The sequence below is a fragment of the Chiloscyllium punctatum genome, chromosome 20 (assembly GCF_047496795.1).
Source record: "Chiloscyllium punctatum isolate Juve2018m chromosome 20, sChiPun1.3, whole genome shotgun sequence".
Lineage (NCBI taxonomy): Eukaryota > Metazoa > Chordata > Chondrichthyes > Orectolobiformes > Hemiscylliidae > Chiloscyllium > Chiloscyllium punctatum.
The window spans coordinates 26578742-26596419 of record NC_092758.1 but is presented as its reverse complement, the minus strand read 5'-3'; the positions used below and the strand labels follow the sequence as shown (position 1 = coordinate 26596419).

The window sequence follows — 17678 nt, the reverse complement described above, 5'->3', positions numbered from 1 at the left end:
CTTCAGTGCAAACCAGAGGTAATATTTCAAGGCATAAAACCAAACAAAATTAACTTCACAGTTGAAAATAACTATAAAACCAAAATGGTTAGACAGATGTCCTTAAACAAAAAAGCAAAACTCCAACAATGGTGGAAATATGAAAGATAAACAGAAAATTCTGGAGTAATCCAGCAAGTCCGGCAGCATCTGTGGAGAGAGAAAGAATAAAGAACTCTTTAGCACTTTGAAGAAGAGTCGCGTTGGACTTGAAACATCAACCACCCTGCTTCTCTCTCCATAGATGTCTCTGGACCTGCTGGTTTTTTCCAGCATGTTTTGTTTTATTTTTAAAACACATTTAGTTAATACAAACCACCTACACAGACAACACCTTTATTGCTGGTTTCAGCATCAGGTTAGTTAATGCTTACGAGATTCATTACGATTACAACATTGACAAAAATGTTTGTGGTAAGGCTCAGATTATACAAGACTAAACATACCACAAGACAGCCAGTTTTTTATCGGCTGCAGTAGCATCAGGTGCCATATGATTCTTTAGCTTCATAGTGTATCTAGAAAGAAAAAGACAAAACTTGAAACAGCAAGCAAACATTTTATTAAAGAAGTTAGTCATTTACATTATGAAGCAAAACAAAATGGCATTCTGATATCTCGAGGTTATACTTACTTGATCAGTTCTACAGTTTCTGCATACATGGGGAAAGGTGATTTAGCTTCTTGAGAACTTCGTTCCAATGCATTACCACACTCGATGAAAGACACAACTGCATCAAGGTAATATACTGCCTTTTCAAACCTGTCTGACTACATGTGGCAAAACAGGAAGGAGTCAGTGCAGAGATCCATTAAGTAAAAATAACCATATTTTTTTAAAAATTCAAGATTTCATAAAACGTAGCACATAACACAAAACAAAGAGATAATGCAAAACCTTATTTAAAATATTGGTTAGATCAGAAAAATTCACCTAATTTCAAAGCTCAATGTTGGGAAGGAAGACAAAACCATCGAGATATTGGACAGCTTCACCAAGACGCATCAGGGAAGAGCTGCTTTAGTTATGAGAAACTAGAAAACCCAGACTCTTTTCCTTAGAACCTTGAAAGTCATTTGTGCTTTTTAGAGAAATCTTCTAAATTATAAAGGATTTTTGATAAATTGAGAGACAATGAAAGAGCATAAATTTAACATGTACTACTCAAGAGAAATAGCGATGGAATCAAATCTACAAAAGATTCGAAAAGGGCAGCAAAACAAAATAAGAAATAAAAATTAAGAAAGCACAGGAAAGAAAAGTTAGAGAAGTGGGATTATACAGATATCTCAGAAGTCTATCAAGCAAGTTTCTACACTTCTGTAAGATCACAGAAATTAATACACATTGAAAGGAAACAAGTTAGACATTTCTAACTAGCACTTAAGAAGGGAAAGAAAGAGTAAAACATAGATGTTTCTGCCCCAAATAAGTAGAGCACTTGAGGTGCTGTAACTGGCAACTTTGAAACTGATGGTAAACAATTGGGTAACGTTCATTTGTTATTGGTTAATATTAAGGTGACTGCCATGAGGTCATTTTAGCATTGGAGACTGTACACTATTTTCTCAAATAACTTAATTTTAACAGGGAACATGATAAATAATTTAGGTCTACTAAAAATCACCATACAAAAGGGGCTCTTCTGATATAGTGGTAACGATCCTACCTGAGTCAGGGTTCAAGCCCCACCTGTCCCAGAGGTGTGATAACATCTGAAAAGCTCAATTAAAAATATCTACCACTGAATATTTCAGAATACGCTGTCTTGTAAAAATGCTTCCTTACAACAGATTTTACACAATTCAAGTATCTTGTGATTAAATGGCCACATTTGGTGAAATTTACAAATTTAATTTCAAACTCAATACTCCAGCCAAGCAAGTTATGTGTCATTGTTCAATAGTAGCTAGTTCACTAAACCTGTTATCAGAATCTCAACTTTATAAGCAAATACTAACCAAAAGATGCTTTTGAATGTTGAAGGAAAATGCTGAAAATGGAAGAACAAGTCTATCAATTACATCTGAAATAGTTTTTACATCTATAAGGGTATGCGACACAAGTCATTCATTTGGACGCGATGAATTGATAAGATCAACAAACTGAGCATTCAAGTAGAATGAACCCTAGAATGGTTGCAGCATAAAAAGGAGACAGTCAAGTCTATTGAGCTTAAGTTAGTGAACTGCAAGAGTAATTTAGCCCATTCTACACCCCAGCCTTTTGTGCAGCCCTGCATTTTTCTTTTGCCTTTCATTCTCTTTTGAAAACTACAACAGAATCTGTCTCCACCACCACACTCAGGAAGTTGGAACCAATGCCTGCATAAACAAGTTTTTCCTCATGTCATCTTTGTTTCAATTTAAATCGATTAGCACTGGTACTTAACCATTGAAAACACTTTTCCTCTACCCTCTCTAAAGACCCTTCACAATTTGGAATACTTCTATCAAATCTCCTCTCAATCTCTCTTCACTAAGGAAAGTAATCCCAGCTTTTTCAAGCTACTCACCCAAATGAAACTCCTTATCCCAGGAAACAATCTTGTAAATCATTTCCACATCATCTCAAAGCACTCTTGATGCATACTGCCCAGGACTGGACATAATACTCCAGGTAAGGCAAACCTGGATTCTCATTTTAAAGTCCAAGATATCTTTTGTATTTTTAGCCACTTTTAAACTTGCCCTGTCACCTCCAAGATGGAGTACACATATAGCTCTAGCAGTTTGCTCTTGCTTGCTATTAAACTGGAGCAAAGAAGAAAAGAACAAAGAAAATTTACAGCCCAGGAACAGGCCCTTTGGCCCTTCAAGCCTAAGCCAATCAAAATGTAATGTCTAAACCTGTCGGTCAATTCCTAAGCATCTGTATCCCTCTATTCCCGACCTACTCATGCATTTATCCAGGACGCATCTTAAATGAATCTACCGTGCCTCCCTCTACACCTCTGTTGGCAACGCGTTCCAAACGCCCACCACCTTCTGTGTGAAGTATTTGCCGCGTGTACCCCCCTGAAACTTTCCACCTCTCACCTTGAAAGCGTGACCTTGCGTTATTGAATCCTTTGCCCTGGGAAAAAGTTTTTCTCTATCCACCCTGTCTATACCCTTCATGATTTTGTAAACATCAATCAGGTCCCCCTCAATCTCCTTTTTTCTAATGAAAATAAACCTAACCTACTCAACCTTTCTTCATAGCTAGCACCTTCCATACCAGGCAACATCCTCGTAAACCTTCTCTGCACCCTCTCCAAAGCGTCCACATCCTTTTGGTAATGTGGCGATCAGAACTCTACACAGTGTTCTAAATGTGTCCGAACCAATGTCTTGTACAATTTTAACATGACTTGCCAGCTCTTATACTCAATACCCCGTCCAATGAAAGCAAGCATTCTATATGCCTTCTTGACGACTCTATCCACCTGTGCAGCAACCTTCAGGGTACAATGGACCTGCACTCCCAGATCTCTCTGCTCATCAAGTTTTCCCAAGGCCCTTTCGTTCATTGTATTAATATGCTCTAGAATATACTCTTCTAAGGATTCACTTGACCTGTCCTGTCTATACCTGACATATGATTCCTTCATTTTCTTAACCAAACCCTCAATTTCTTTAGTCATCCAGCATTCCCTATACCTACTTGCCTTCCCTTTCACCCTGACAGGAATATACTTTCTCTGGATTCTTGTCATGTCATTTCTGAAGGCTTCCCATTTTGCAGGTAAAGGGGCGGCTGGAAAATGGGAAGCCTTCAGTCATGAGATAACAAGAATCCAGAGAAAGTATATTCCTGTCAGGGTGAAAGAGAAGGCTGGTAGGTATAGGGAATGCTGGATGACGAAAGAAATTGAGGGTTCGGTTAAGAAAATGAAGGAAGCATACGTCAGGTATACACAGGATAGATCGCGTGAATCCTTGAAGGGTATAAAGAAAGTAGGAGTATACTTAAGAGGGAAATCAGAAGGGCAAAATGGGGACATGAGATAGCTTTGGCAAATAGAATTAAGGAGAATCCAAAGAGTTTTTACAAATATATTAAGGGCAAAAGGGTAACTAGGAAGAGAATAGGGCCCCTCAAAGATCAGCAAGGCGGCCTTTGTGTGGAGCCACAGAAAATGGGGGAAATACTAAATGAATATTTTGCATCCGTATTTACTGTGGAAAAGGATATGGAAGATATAGACTGTAGGGAAATAGATGGTGGCATCTTTCAAAATGTCCAGATTACAGAGGAGGAAGTGCTGGATGTCTTGAAATGGTTAAAAGTGGAAAAATCCCCAGGACCTGGATAAATCCCCAGATATACTCGAGAACTCTGTGGGAAGCTAGAGAAGTGATTGCTGGGATATTTGTATCATCGATAGTCACAGGTGAGGTGCCGGAAGACTGGAGGTTGGCAAACGTGGTGCCATTGTTTAAGAAGGGCGGTAAAGACAAGCCAGGGAACTATAGACCGGTGAGCCTGAACTCAGTGGTGGGCAAATTGTTGGAGGGAATCCTGAGGGACAGGATGTAAATGTATTTAGAAAGACAAGGACTGATTAGGTAGAGTCAACATGGCTTTGTGCGTGGGAAATCATGACTTACAAACTTGATTGAGTTTTTTGAAGAAGTAACAAAGAAGATTGATGAGGGCAGAGCAGTAGATGTGATCTATACGGACTTCAGTAAGGCGTTCGACAAGGTTCCCTATGGGAGACTGATTAGCAAGGTTAGATCTCATGGAATACAGGGAGAACTAGCCATTTGGATACAGAACTGGCTCAAAGGTAGAAGACAGAGGGTGGTGGTGGAGGGTTGTTTTTCAGACTGGAGGCCTGTGACCAGTGGAGTGCCACAAGGATCGGTGCTGGGCCCTCTACATAAATGATTTGGATGCGAGCATAAGAGGTACAGTTAGTAAGTTTGCAGATGACACCAAAATTGGAGGTGTAGTGGACAGCGAAGAGGGTTACCTCAGATTACAACAGGATCTGGACCACATGGGGCAATGGGCTGAGAAGTGGCAGATGGAGTTTAATTCAGATAAATGTGAGGTGCTGCATTTTGGGAAAGCAAATCTTAGCAGGACTTATACACTTAATGGTAAGGTCCTAGGGAGTGTTGCTGAACAAAGAGACCTGGAGTGCAGATTCATAGCTCCTTGAAAGTGGAGTTGCAGGTAGATAAGATAGTGAAGAAGGCGTTTGGTATGCTTTCCTTTACTGGTCAGAGTATTGAGTACAGGAGTTGGGAGGTCATGTTGTGGTTGTACTGGACATTGGTTAGGCCACTGTTGGAATATCGAGCGCAATTCTGGTCTCCTTCCTATCGGAAAGATGTTGTGAAATTTGAAAGGGTTCAGAAAAGATTTACAAGGATGTTGCCGGGGTTGGAGGATCTGAGCTACAGGGAGAGGCTGAACAGGCTGGGGCTGTTTTCCCTGGAGTGTCAGAGGCTGAGGGGTGACCTTATAGAGGTTTACAAAATTATGAGGGGCATGGACAGGATAAATAGGCAAAGTCTTTGCCCTGGGGTTGGGGAGTCCAGAACTAGAGGGCATAGGTTTAGGGTGAGAGGGGAAGATATAAAAGAGACCTAAGGGGCAACTTTTTCACGCAGAGGGTTGTACGTGTATGGAATGAGCTGCCAGAGGATGTGGTGGAGGCTGGTACAATTGCAACATTTAAGAGGCATTTGGATGGGTATATGAATACGAAGGGTTTGGAGGGATATGGGCCAGGTGCTGGCAGGTGGGAGTAGATTGGGTTGGGATATCTGATTGGCATGAACGGGTTGGACCGAAGGGTCTGTTTCCATGCTGTACAACTCTATGACTGTAATTATTCGCATCACCTCACATTTGTCTGGATTGAAAACCATCTGCCACCTTTCCACCCAACCCTCCAGTCTATCTACATCCTCCTGTATTCTCTGACAGTCCCTTATGCTTTCTGCTACTCCACCAATTCACTTTATATCGTCTCTCCCTGCCTTCTGTCTAAAATCCCACTTTTCTGCATAAAATCTTATTTGCAATCTTCAACAATTCCACCAGTCTGTGTTTTCCTGAAGTCCATCACTATACTCTCATCACATAGAAACATAAGAGGAACAACAGGCAATTCAACTCAAGCTTACTCTGCAATTCAATTAGAATACGGATGTTTTTCTACCTTATTGTTACTTTCCCACACTATTCCCACATTCCTCAGTGTCCTTAATATCTAAAAAAATTCATTTGTCTTGAACACATTCATTATACTTATAAGCTGCATCATCAGGAAGTTTTAAAATTATCTTGTTCACCCAATTTAACTCATTAATATAGATCAAGAAAAACAGGACTTCAAGTCCTAATCTATGGAACACCACTGTGCATCTTCCACCCTCAAGTAAAATTCAGACCACGTAAATGTCAGGCAAGACAGAATTTAATCATTGTCCCATGACATTCAAAGGTATTGCCATCAATTAATCTATTACCATTGACCAGAAACTGAACTGGACTAGCCATATAAAGACAGTGCCTGCAAGAGCAGGAATTCACTTCCTGACTCCTCAAAGCTGGTCCATCACCTATAAGGCACAAGTCAGGAATTTGAAGGAGTACACAACACTTGCCTGGATGAGTGCAGCTCCAACAAAAGGGGCAGTCGATACATGAGACAATTATTACCACTGGCAGCTCCCCTCCAAGCCACTCACCATCCTGACACAGAAACATAACACTGTTCCTTCAATAGTGTTGGGTCAAATCATGGAACTCTCTCTGTAATGGCTCTGTGGGTCTACCTACAATAAACGGCCATCCGCAATTCAAGAAGGCAACTCATCACCACTTTCTCAAGGGCAACTAGGATAGCCGATGCCTTAGCACAGCCAGTGATGACACCAACCTTCCATGGGTGAAAACAAAAATGCTGCTTTCTTTCACTTGACCATTTTCATATCCATGTTGCACTTATGCTTTTATCCAACTTTGTGGTCAATCTTGTTTTGTGACACTTTGACAAACATCTTTTAAATGTTTCTACATACCCCATCAACTGCATTATCCTCATCAATTGCTGCATTACCTCAAAAAAGAAAACCTTAGTTAAGTTATTAAAGATGATTTGTGTCAAATTCATACTGGCTTTCCTTGATTGATCCACACTAATCAAAGAAACTGCAAATTCTGCCTCTTATTCCCATCCCCAAAAGGTTACATTAACTGTCACTGCTGAATTTATCTTTGCAGCCTTTTCAGAACCAAGTTGTATTTTTAAAATTCTTTCTGCTTTACATTTATCATTTGGCATCCAGGGAGCTCTGGTTTTGATTATCCTAGCTGTTCCCCTCACGTTTAAAGAAGCAAAACTTCTCTTCAGAGAAAACCTATTGTTTATTTAGTTTTGTCTGATAATTCTGCTTCCAACTTATGTCAGCAGATCTGATAGGAACCCACTGAAACTGGTCTTCCTCCAAGTTTCACTCAGGGGTTGTTTCTTTTCTATACTAACCTAAACTTTATGATCACTGCTCCCCAGACTAACACAAAGATCCATTTCACTACTTCATTACCTAGAAACGGAACTTGGTATACCTTATTTCTCACTGGGATAGAATATGACTAAAACTCTCCTTAACATATTTGAAAATTTTCTCACATTACTTTATCCTCAAATTGCATCAGTTTACATTGGTCTAAATTAGCTTGTATACTATCAAGTTCTCCATTACAATAAGTCTATTGTGCAGTTCTAATTGTCTTGTAAGTTCACATCCCTAAATCTTACTGACATTAGCTCTTCATTCCAGACTTAGTTATTTAACAGAATGTAAACACTCCTGCTGTAGCTCATCTTTGGACCCTTAGACATCGGTTTTAAAAGTCTAGTAATGTAATCACTCTTGTCTTGCATAAATTGTGCACTTGTAACAAGTAACACAACAGCTGTTTCATCATTAGATTAAGGTCACAAATAACTTGCATATACTCTTCACACATTGCCTTGCCACCAAACTGAAAAGAACAAACATCGTAGCTAAGTACTTACCAGAGCATCTGCATTGTGCTTAAGCTTTTTTGCTTCCTGTAGATAATGATCTGCTGAATGCAACCTAAGATTGAAAAATGTAAAACAAACTTTTGAGATTTAGTGTTCTCCACAGTTCAAAATTGCAAGAGCTGCTTTGCTTCATTAACCAAACTTCACAGCCACCCTAAGACCGAACCTTGCAAGTTTTATCATTTTTTTTGCTGTTCCTTAGCATTAATAAACTTTGTTTAAAATTCAAATTTTGAAATAGACCTAGATTTTATGATCAACTGTAAAATAACAGCACTTAATCCTGACCTCGAAGACTGATGTCTGTAATGATTGTGATCTCTGTGGCATGGGCTGCCCATTTCCTGAAGTCAGATTGAATCTGGCACTGTCAGGAAGATTTCCATTTGTCCAATAATAGATGTTATCAAGCAGGGCTAAGCAATCAATTGTATTGAATATGCTGAATTTTCTTGCATTAAAAATTTTGAAAGCAAAAATAAAATTTGTACCACACATGGGATGAAGGTACAAAAATGACAAAATGTTTAAAAAAATTGAAAAAAATTATAACATTTATAAGTTGTCAGTTTTTTAAAATGTAAAATGTATTTTTTCAAGCCCAATGAGCTGTTTTGCAGTGATTACATTGTTCAGATACTGTTTAAAAAACCAGTGAATAGACAAAAGGTATGGCAGCAAATAAACATTGGGGGCTATTTAAAAAAACAATTAAAAATATTCAAAAACTACAAGTTTGAGTGAATAATTCCCATCTGTAGCTTACTGAGATGGCTCAGGATAGTATGGCATTAAAAGTTAATATGATTAATGACTAGTTTAGATCAAGAATAGAAATTCAAGAATCAAAAAAAGTTCCCAAGTACAGTTAGAGAGAAAGATTTAAAAATGAAGACTAGGAACAAAGACCCAACAACTATTACAACATTTAAAAGACATTTGGACAGATACATGAAGACAGTCATTCAGTTATACAGCAAGGAAACAGACCCTTTGGTTCAACCTGTCCATACTGACCAGACATCCTAATCTGACTTAGTCCCATTTGTCAGTATTTGGTCCATATCCCTTTAAACCCTTCCTATTCATATAAGCATCCAGATGTCTTTTAAATGTTATTGTACCCACATTCACGAGTTCCTCTGGCATTTTGTTCCACTCACACCATCCTCTGCATGAAGTTAGCCCTCAGGCCCTTTCTAAATCTTTCCCTTCTCACCTTAAACCTATGCTCTCTAGTTTTGGAAGACCCCACCCTATTAAAAATTTCTGGCTATCACGCTATCCATGCTCATGATTTTATAAGCCTCTCGAAGGTCACCCCTCAGCCTCTGATTCTTCAGGGAGAAAGCCCCAGCCTATTCAGCCTCTCCCTATAGCTCAAACATGCCAGCCACAGCAACATCCTTGTAAACCTTTTCTGCACCTTAAGCTCAACAACATCCTTTCTATAGGACAAACAGAACTGTACGCAGTATTCCAATAGTGGCCTCAAATGTCCTGCACAGTCGCTACATGAAGTTCCAACTCCTATACTTGACGCTGTGACCAATGAAGGAGGTAAGGTTTAGAGGGTAATGGGCCAAACACAGGCAAAAGGAACTACTTTCATTTTGGAAGCTTGGATCAGTTTCCTTACCTTATGACTATGACTCTATAATTAATAAAAGGGTTTACTGAGTTGGGATGATTATGGTACAAAGGATAGAAGATTGATTTAACAGACTGGAAAGAGATAGGGAATAAATGGGGCAGTTTTGAATGACTCATGGACTGCCACAAGGATCAGCGCCAGAGCATCAGCAACTTAATCCATATTCATAGCTTAGACAAGACGAGTAAAACATCTACTTCTGTTTATAGGGTGGGAATGCGAGATGTGAGGGGGGGTGGAGTCAAAGAGGGCTCGCAAAGGTTGAATAAGTGGGTAAATGGGGTAGATGGAGTACAATGTTGGGAAATGGGATGTTATTTATTTTGCTCATAAAAATAGAAGAGTCACTTTATTTTCCTGCAAGATAAAATGAAAACTCTATGTTTACACTCAGACTTGTACAAAGAACACAACAAGTTAATATTCCAGTCCATCACGATTGGAAAAGAAAATGGCATGTTGGATTTTATTGCAAGTTCGCTGCATTGCAAGAGTAAAAAAATTTTGTTGTAACCATACAGAGCTTTAGTGATACCGCACATGGAATACTGTGTCCAACTTAGAGTGCAGATTTAAAAAAAGGATCTGTTTACACTGGAGGCCGTATAGAAAAAGGTTCACAAAGTTGGTCCTTCGATTTTTCTATGCTAAGAATTTGAGTAAATTGACTGTCTTCTCTGGAGAGAAACAGTTTCCTTGAAACATTCAAGATCATGGCAGGATTTTAGAGGATAGAGAAGATGCCATTCTGTCTGACTGGGGAACAAGAACACAGTTTCAGATTAAAAAGGCAATCATTTAGAGTTGAGATGAGGAGAAATTCCTTCACTTGAAAGGATTGTGAATCTGTAGACTTAAGGGGTTATAGATGCACCATCACTGAATATATTTAAAGTTGAGATGGACATATTTTTATTGTCTCAGGGAAGCAACAGTATGGCAAGTAAGCAGGAAAGTAGATTTGAATCCCAAGACCAGCGATGATCATACTGAATGACAGATCATGCTAAAGGGACTCTAAGGTGTGAAGACCTTGGGAATCATGTTGACAAGAACAAAAGATCGTAGCAGCCTGAGCATTTAATGCTATTCCACTTTCTATAAATTTTAGTGAAATGGAAATTTCACAATAATTACTCTGCTTGTCGCTGTTGCAAGTCAAAAACAAAAGTTGGTCAAATGATCTGTCATTGCTCAACTGAACAACTACCTTTTAATTAAATGCAATGAGCACAAATCCCGTTAATTGCAGAATAAAGACTCAATAAAACCTAGTTGCTTTATTTGAAGACATGTTCCTTCAGTTTCCTCTCTTTCCTTCATCTGGGATTTGTTTGAAATAGGAGACCAAGATGAAAAGCCCATGTAATAGAGTTACACCAAATATTGAAAGGTGAAGTCGAAATCAGGAATTAATAAGTCAGGTGATACAAGCTTGGATTTTAAATGTTGAAAGAGAAGGTAACAAGAATTGACGATGATAATATCTTTCACAGGTTAGGACCCTGGGTAAGAATAAAGAAAGGTTGAGATAGTGTGAAGAATTTAAATGGGTTGATGTGGAGATATTTGGTTAAATAGAAATATAAACAATTACAGCTAACGTCATGCACTAAATGTAACTTAATTGCAGATCCAAAGCTAAATTATTACTGACAAGTATCTTCAAATCAAATTAAAATTCTATATTTATAATGTCAGCCCTTTCCTACAGTATTGCACTTTTATTTAAGCAATTAAAGATCATGAGATTATCAAGGAAGATTGCTATTATACTTACCGGTCATCAAAGCTGAGTTTGGGCCTTCTTGACTTTAATCCATCTCCTGATGGTGTTGACGATTGTAATGGGTTCAAGGAGCTAACTGGGGTTTTCTCTTGTAACTATAAAGGGAAAAAAAATGAACTGTAGATACTTCAATGAACATCATATCAAGAATCAGGCACTCTGACCACAGCATGGACACATCAAACCTTACCTAACAGTAATTCTGTCAACCAGTTGGACATACAGAATTTCAGCCCTACTGATCTTCTGACAGCATGATTGAGGTAGGCACTAGACCTTACTTTTGTACTCATTCAGACACCTTTTATGTGATGTCACCTGAACTATGACCAAGTTTCTCTTGAAGCCTTCAGTTTCCTGAAAGGATGGCTTTATACCTTGGCATTCAACTTCATTTTAAGCATTAACAGTTGCATTAAGAAGCTCCTTTTGACATGGCAATCTCTACTGCACTAATGTTCTGCAGCAAAACTGAAGGGCCCACTTTAAGACCAAAGCCTTGGGAAAGTTGCATAGACCCTGAGTAGCCCCAGCATTACACACTCTTAACCTTCCATTTTTGGACTAAAGGAATGCAGAACATGGGGTATGCATAAAGAGTTCAGAAGAATGAAAAAAAATTGATTCAAGCATACACAATTCTTACAGGAATCAACAGGATGGATACAGGAAGGACACTAGGAAGAGAATGGCTGGGGGTTTAGAATCAGGGAACAGGAAACACTTTCAGAATAAAGGGCAGGCTGCTTAGAACCAAGCAGGAGGAGGAATTTATTCAAAGTTAGATTTATCTTTGGATTGCTCTTTCCAGAGGGTTATGCAGGCTCAGTTGTTCAACACGTTCAAGACTGTGACCAATAGATTTCAATGTATTAAAAACAGAAAGATATGGAGATAGTGCAGGAAAATGCCACTAAAGTGGATCAGCCACGATCTTGTTGAATGGGGAATGGTCTTGTTTAAAGATTGAATGGCCATGTCCTGTCCCAGTTTAGGTTCCCACTGACATCTGGAATGTGCCACTCACTTTAATCGAAAGTTCTCACCTCAAAGTTTGCGATGCGTGGGATTTATATTTGCCTGTAAATTAGTTAGCAAATTGATATGCTGCATCATATTTAAACTAAAACTCTGGGACATTTTTATGGTCACATTGTTTGTTAGTAAGGAACGTGGGCATGATTAAAAATTTACCTTTACATGCATTCTTCTTTAAATGAGCCTTTGAAACAGGAACAAAATCGGTTAAACAAATAAACTTCACAGCTGGGCATGGATTCTCAAGGCAGCAATCTCTCACACAAAAAGTGAATCAACAGGAGGCTGCGAGCAGTAACAAATTTCCACAACATTATGCAGCCTAATATTTAGCTCTAAACTGGGTATGGAGGTAAACATCTATCTGCTGAGACTCCAGACTTCCTGGACCTACTGTCTGAGCCTAAACTCAAACTGCGAGCAGAAGGTAATGCCACAAATGTATTAGATATACTAACAGTGTAAATCAATTCACTGTCTGGAATTTCAGCTTGCACATTTCCAAATTCTGAAGGTGCTTTCTTACAGCAGAGAGAGAGAGAGAGAGATAGGAAGCAGGAAGTTTTGTTCCACCAAATATTAGAGAAAGTATTGATGATTTTGGTTTTACTTTCAATGAGGGGCAATGCACTGTCGGAGAATTAACAAGGTAAGATGAACAGTAACATCATACAGAGGAAGAGATGTTGGTGTGCATATTCATAGATCCTTGAAGGCAATACGACAGGTGCATAAACTGGTTAAGGTGGCATACAGATACATGCCTTTATTAGTTGAGGTACTGCATATGTGATGAAGCTAAATAAGAGTTAGGCCACAGTCAGAGTAGTGTGTACAGTTCTGGTTGCCACACTGTACGAAGGATGGACTTTCACTAGAAAGGGTGCAGAGGAGATTCACTGGGATGTCACCTTGGCTGGAGTGTTTTATCTATGATCTTTGGTGATCCTCAGGGTATTCATAATTGCGGATTCAGAATTGGCTACAGTTTAAAGCCAGGAAGAAATGGCTGGGCATCTAATGGATGGTCTTCATCTGGCAATTAAGTGGTACACCAGAAGTTTAAGTCTGTCATACTTCTCTGCCTGAATAGGATCCTGTGATTCTTTGCTGGGATATTTCAATGTATATATGTACAATATTCAGTTGAATATCTGCCATTCCCCACACAAAAGACTTAATAGGAAAATGGCCAGTTTTAGAAAACGAGTACGCCTACTAATGAAATTTCAATAATGTGTTCAATAATGAGGGTAAAAAGTAGATTTTTGATCTTAAAGCTTTCAGAAGGTTTAATTTTATATATTTCTTGTCATGGAATCTTAAGATATGGGCTCATGTTCATGATAATCCAATGCATAAGAAATCAAGCTCTGTTGTTATAAGGAAGTGAGTAGTTAAATAAAAATTAAGAATCAACAATCCTTACATCACAATATGCACATTTTGGTGCTAATTTTTCCAAATAACATTAGCTCAAGGCAGGTATGAGTGTGTACCACGTGATTGCCAATACTTCTCATTTACTGTAAGAGGAGCATTTCATCTCCCTTGAAATAAAAAAACATGAGAAAAATATCTGATACTGTGAATTGCACCATAGTCACACGGCACCTGGGAGCAGTGACTACAATGTGATTGAACACTCAAAAGACAATAACTTACTTTATTCTCCTTAGGGCGTATTGATGTTTTCTCATCTGCTTTTTTATGTTTCGAAGAAGAAGAATTGCTTTTGCTGCTATTATTGCTGCTACTGTTCTGCTTTGTGTTACCAGTGTTGCTCTTTGAGGTGGAGTTTTGATTGGCAGCTCTCCTGCGACTCTGATGCTTATGCTCGGTCTTGGGTGTCTTCTGTGCAGCACTCGCAGATGGAGAAGGCAGTGGCACCTTTTCTCTTTCAGCAGTTGGTTTTAAAGAACTATGGAATGAGGAACGAAATGTCAGTTTCTCCCACCTACAAAAAGAACTGCCAGCATGTTCCTAACCTTCCAGTTCATAAAATTATACAGAACCAGTTTTATTCCTTCAGGATATATCTTAAATTGCAGTATTAAAACCCCTACCAACCTTGGAGTATGAAAATTCTGGAAATTCCTATCTCCTCTATGGTCAACTATCTATCTGCCTGACTCAGTTTCTATCAGCTTGCCTCGTCAGAGCCTACATTTAATACTTTCCACATCTGAAAGTTGGGTTATACAATGTCTCTATTTACCTGCTTAACTGAAGTCAGTATTGGCACAGTTAATATCTAATCTTACAGTAAACACTTATGCTTACCATAGTTTAATTTAATTCAATAATAAACAGATAGTAAGTGGACTGAAAAATTGTACAAATTGATCATTTTCTTCATGATCAAGTCAGTATTGAAAGACAGCATCAGATGCTTAAAATTTAGGATTAACTGAAATGAAAAGTGAATTGAAACACTGGCAAACTTTCAGGTAGATCAGAATTTAAGATAGATGGGCACTGATTAGGTAACTTTAGATTTCAGTCCCAATGATTTTCATGGGATGGAATACTGGTGCAGGTGATTGGATTTTCCCCATCAATAGTGTAATACAGGATTGGGACTCGGGTGGTGCAATGGCACCACCCTTACATCTGAGCCAGGAAGCCCGGGTTGAAGTACCATTTGCTCTAGAGGTGTGTCATAACATTCTCTGAACAGGTCAATACAGAAAACCTGTAATATACTGTAGATACTGGTCAATCTATGGAAATATCAATTACACATAGTTCAAAAAATTCAGAATACCTGGACATAAAATCTGACAGACTGTTTCAATAGAAAGTACAATATTAACAATTCCAGTGATACACATTTGACTTTGGAACTCACTGAGTTTATCAATCCCATTCAAGACTGGTGAGGGACCCATATAAAGCACCTCAACATCCAAACATGCAAATGGAATGATTGGGGAAAAGAAAAAGGAGAAAGATAGAAAGGTTCCGGCTGTTGAATGACATCTCTAAACTTCATTGTGCGCCGTAAAATGGTGGAACAAAAACAGAATCATGGTCTGTTACAATAGTCTCTATAATCAAGTTGACATCTAACTTTTGCCAAAGAGTAGTCTGTTGAATGAGGTAGTAAAGAACTATGGCCATGGAGCTATGTCACATCATTAGCTGCTCTGTTCAATTGAGGACAAATTAGTGAAAATTGGAAAAGAGCTTCACAAATTGCAACTGTAGAAAGGATTAATTTATGACTAATTAATAAACCCAATTAATCTATTCAAACATACTCACTCTTTACTGCTGGAAGGCTTGTGATTAGAACTACTCCTTTCTTCAGCTTTCGGCCTTTTGTTTTCACAACTCTCATTTTCCCCATCGTTCTGAACAAACATGCAAAATAATTGCTATCAACATCTCCAAAATTTCCAAAGATTGCATCTCTTCTCTGATTATAGCCACAAGTAACTCCACCAATAACACTTTCCAATCGTGGAGTAATTGAACATATCAAACATGTACTCACGTTCATAAGATCCAAGGTAAAGCATTATATTGGATCTAAATTCTTATAAAAGTAGAAAGCAGGGCGTCATGGTTAATGGGTACTTTTTGAAACGGACTAGTCCATTTCATTACTGAGTCCCACTTTTTCAATGGGACTCAGTACAAGGTGCTTTGACCTTTGAGAGAAATATCAACAATTTGAACTTGAATAAAATGGGTATGAGTACGTAGTTTCTAGATTATACAAACACCGGCTATGAGGTTGACAAACAAGAAAGCTGTAAGTTACATACATATGGGCAGATATTAATGGACTAGTCAAATGTGTGGAACTGTGGTAAATGGCCTTCAAGGCAGAGAAATGAGGGATAAAGCATTTGGGGAAGGTGAAGAATTTAAGGATATAGAATATAAACGGTAGGACACAGAAATGCAGGAGAACAGAGCAACTTTGCAGTCTACATTCACAAATTAGATAAGCTGTATGGATGGACAGGCAGAAAAGGTGGCCAATTAGGTAAATAGGATATGTGCCTGTATTAGCTGAATCACAGAATAAAAAGAACTGGTAGGCCATGTTGGAACTCAATAAATGCTGGTTAGGCCACTGCCAAAAGTCAACATTCTCCAAGGAAGCTGGGTTTGCAAGACAGAGGGTACAGAGAAGATTTACAAGGATTTATGCTGAACCGAAAAAAAGCTAGGAGCTGGGGTTGTTTCTTTGTAACTGAGGGGTGTAATAATTCAATGAGTGTGAGTGAGTGTAGGAAGGAGCAAGGTGAGGGGGGGGGGGGGTGGGGGGGGAAGAAGAGATGGGGGACGTGTGAATGTGTTGGTAGTTGGGGAGGGAGAGATAAAAAAAAGGAAAGAATAGTAAGGGACAATGCCAACACAAAGTGGAAAGAAGCTGAAACGATCAAATAATGGCAGAAGTCCTTGTGACATTTCTAAGTTATTGGATATATACTTGAAGTACTGTTAAGGGGTAAGGTCATGAGCTAAGAGCTGATGGCTATTTGCCAGCTGGCATAGGCAAAATGGGTCTCAGCTTCTTTTCACACTTCAAAACTTGATTCTACTACATCACAGGATGTGACAATATGGGAAGGTAAGATTTTGTTGTATTTCTTTCAGCATTTTAATTTATAATCCAAAACTAAACCCATCTCTGCAAATTATTACAAAACTTTTAATAACTGCAATCAGCTGAATGAAGCAGAGACAAGAAAGGAGTTTCAAATATGACCATGGAAGCAATGTTAAACAGGCTAACATGCTATTTATTAAATAACAAGACTCCAACCCAAACATATCTTCTCTTTGAACAGCGTTTGACTGCACCATTAAATTTACTCCAAGTTTATACTAATTGCTGCTTCGAATCTGCCATATATAACCTTGTTTTTCTGCTGGTGAGAAGTCTAGATTTTGTTTCCTTGCAGTGCTCAGAAAGTGCAAGGTTAACAGTATTTTCATTTCTTAAAAAGACAATTGTATGCATAAGACTGTGTATAGGAATTAATCTGTAAAACAGCAAACTTCCAGAAACAGCACAATAGCAAATAACTGTTTTGTTTTTTAAAGTGATGTTGATTGAGGGATTGGAATAGAATACTGGGAACGATTTCCCTGTTCTTCA

At 38.5% G+C, this 17678-nt stretch overlaps 1 protein-coding gene across 6 annotated transcripts in view; it reads right to left on the bottom strand.

The window, feature by feature from the left end:
• The window catches only part of aff4 (AF4/FMR2 family, member 4), a 101819-nt gene that overhangs the window by 8923 nt on the left and 75218 nt on the right, over positions 1-17678 (bottom strand). For all 6 annotated transcript variants that reach the window (XM_072590529.1, XM_072590528.1, XM_072590532.1 and 3 more), the window contains 6 exons: positions 15827-15915; positions 14225-14480; positions 11513-11616; positions 8067-8130; positions 674-810; positions 486-557 (listed from right to left, as the gene is read on the bottom strand). In XM_072590529.1, coding sequence (XP_072446630.1) covers positions 486-557; positions 674-810; positions 8067-8130; positions 11513-11616; positions 14225-14480; positions 15827-15915 — 722 coding nt within the window. The remainder of the gene's footprint in view (positions 1-485; positions 558-673; positions 811-8066; positions 8131-11512; positions 11617-14224; positions 14481-15826; positions 15916-17678) is intronic.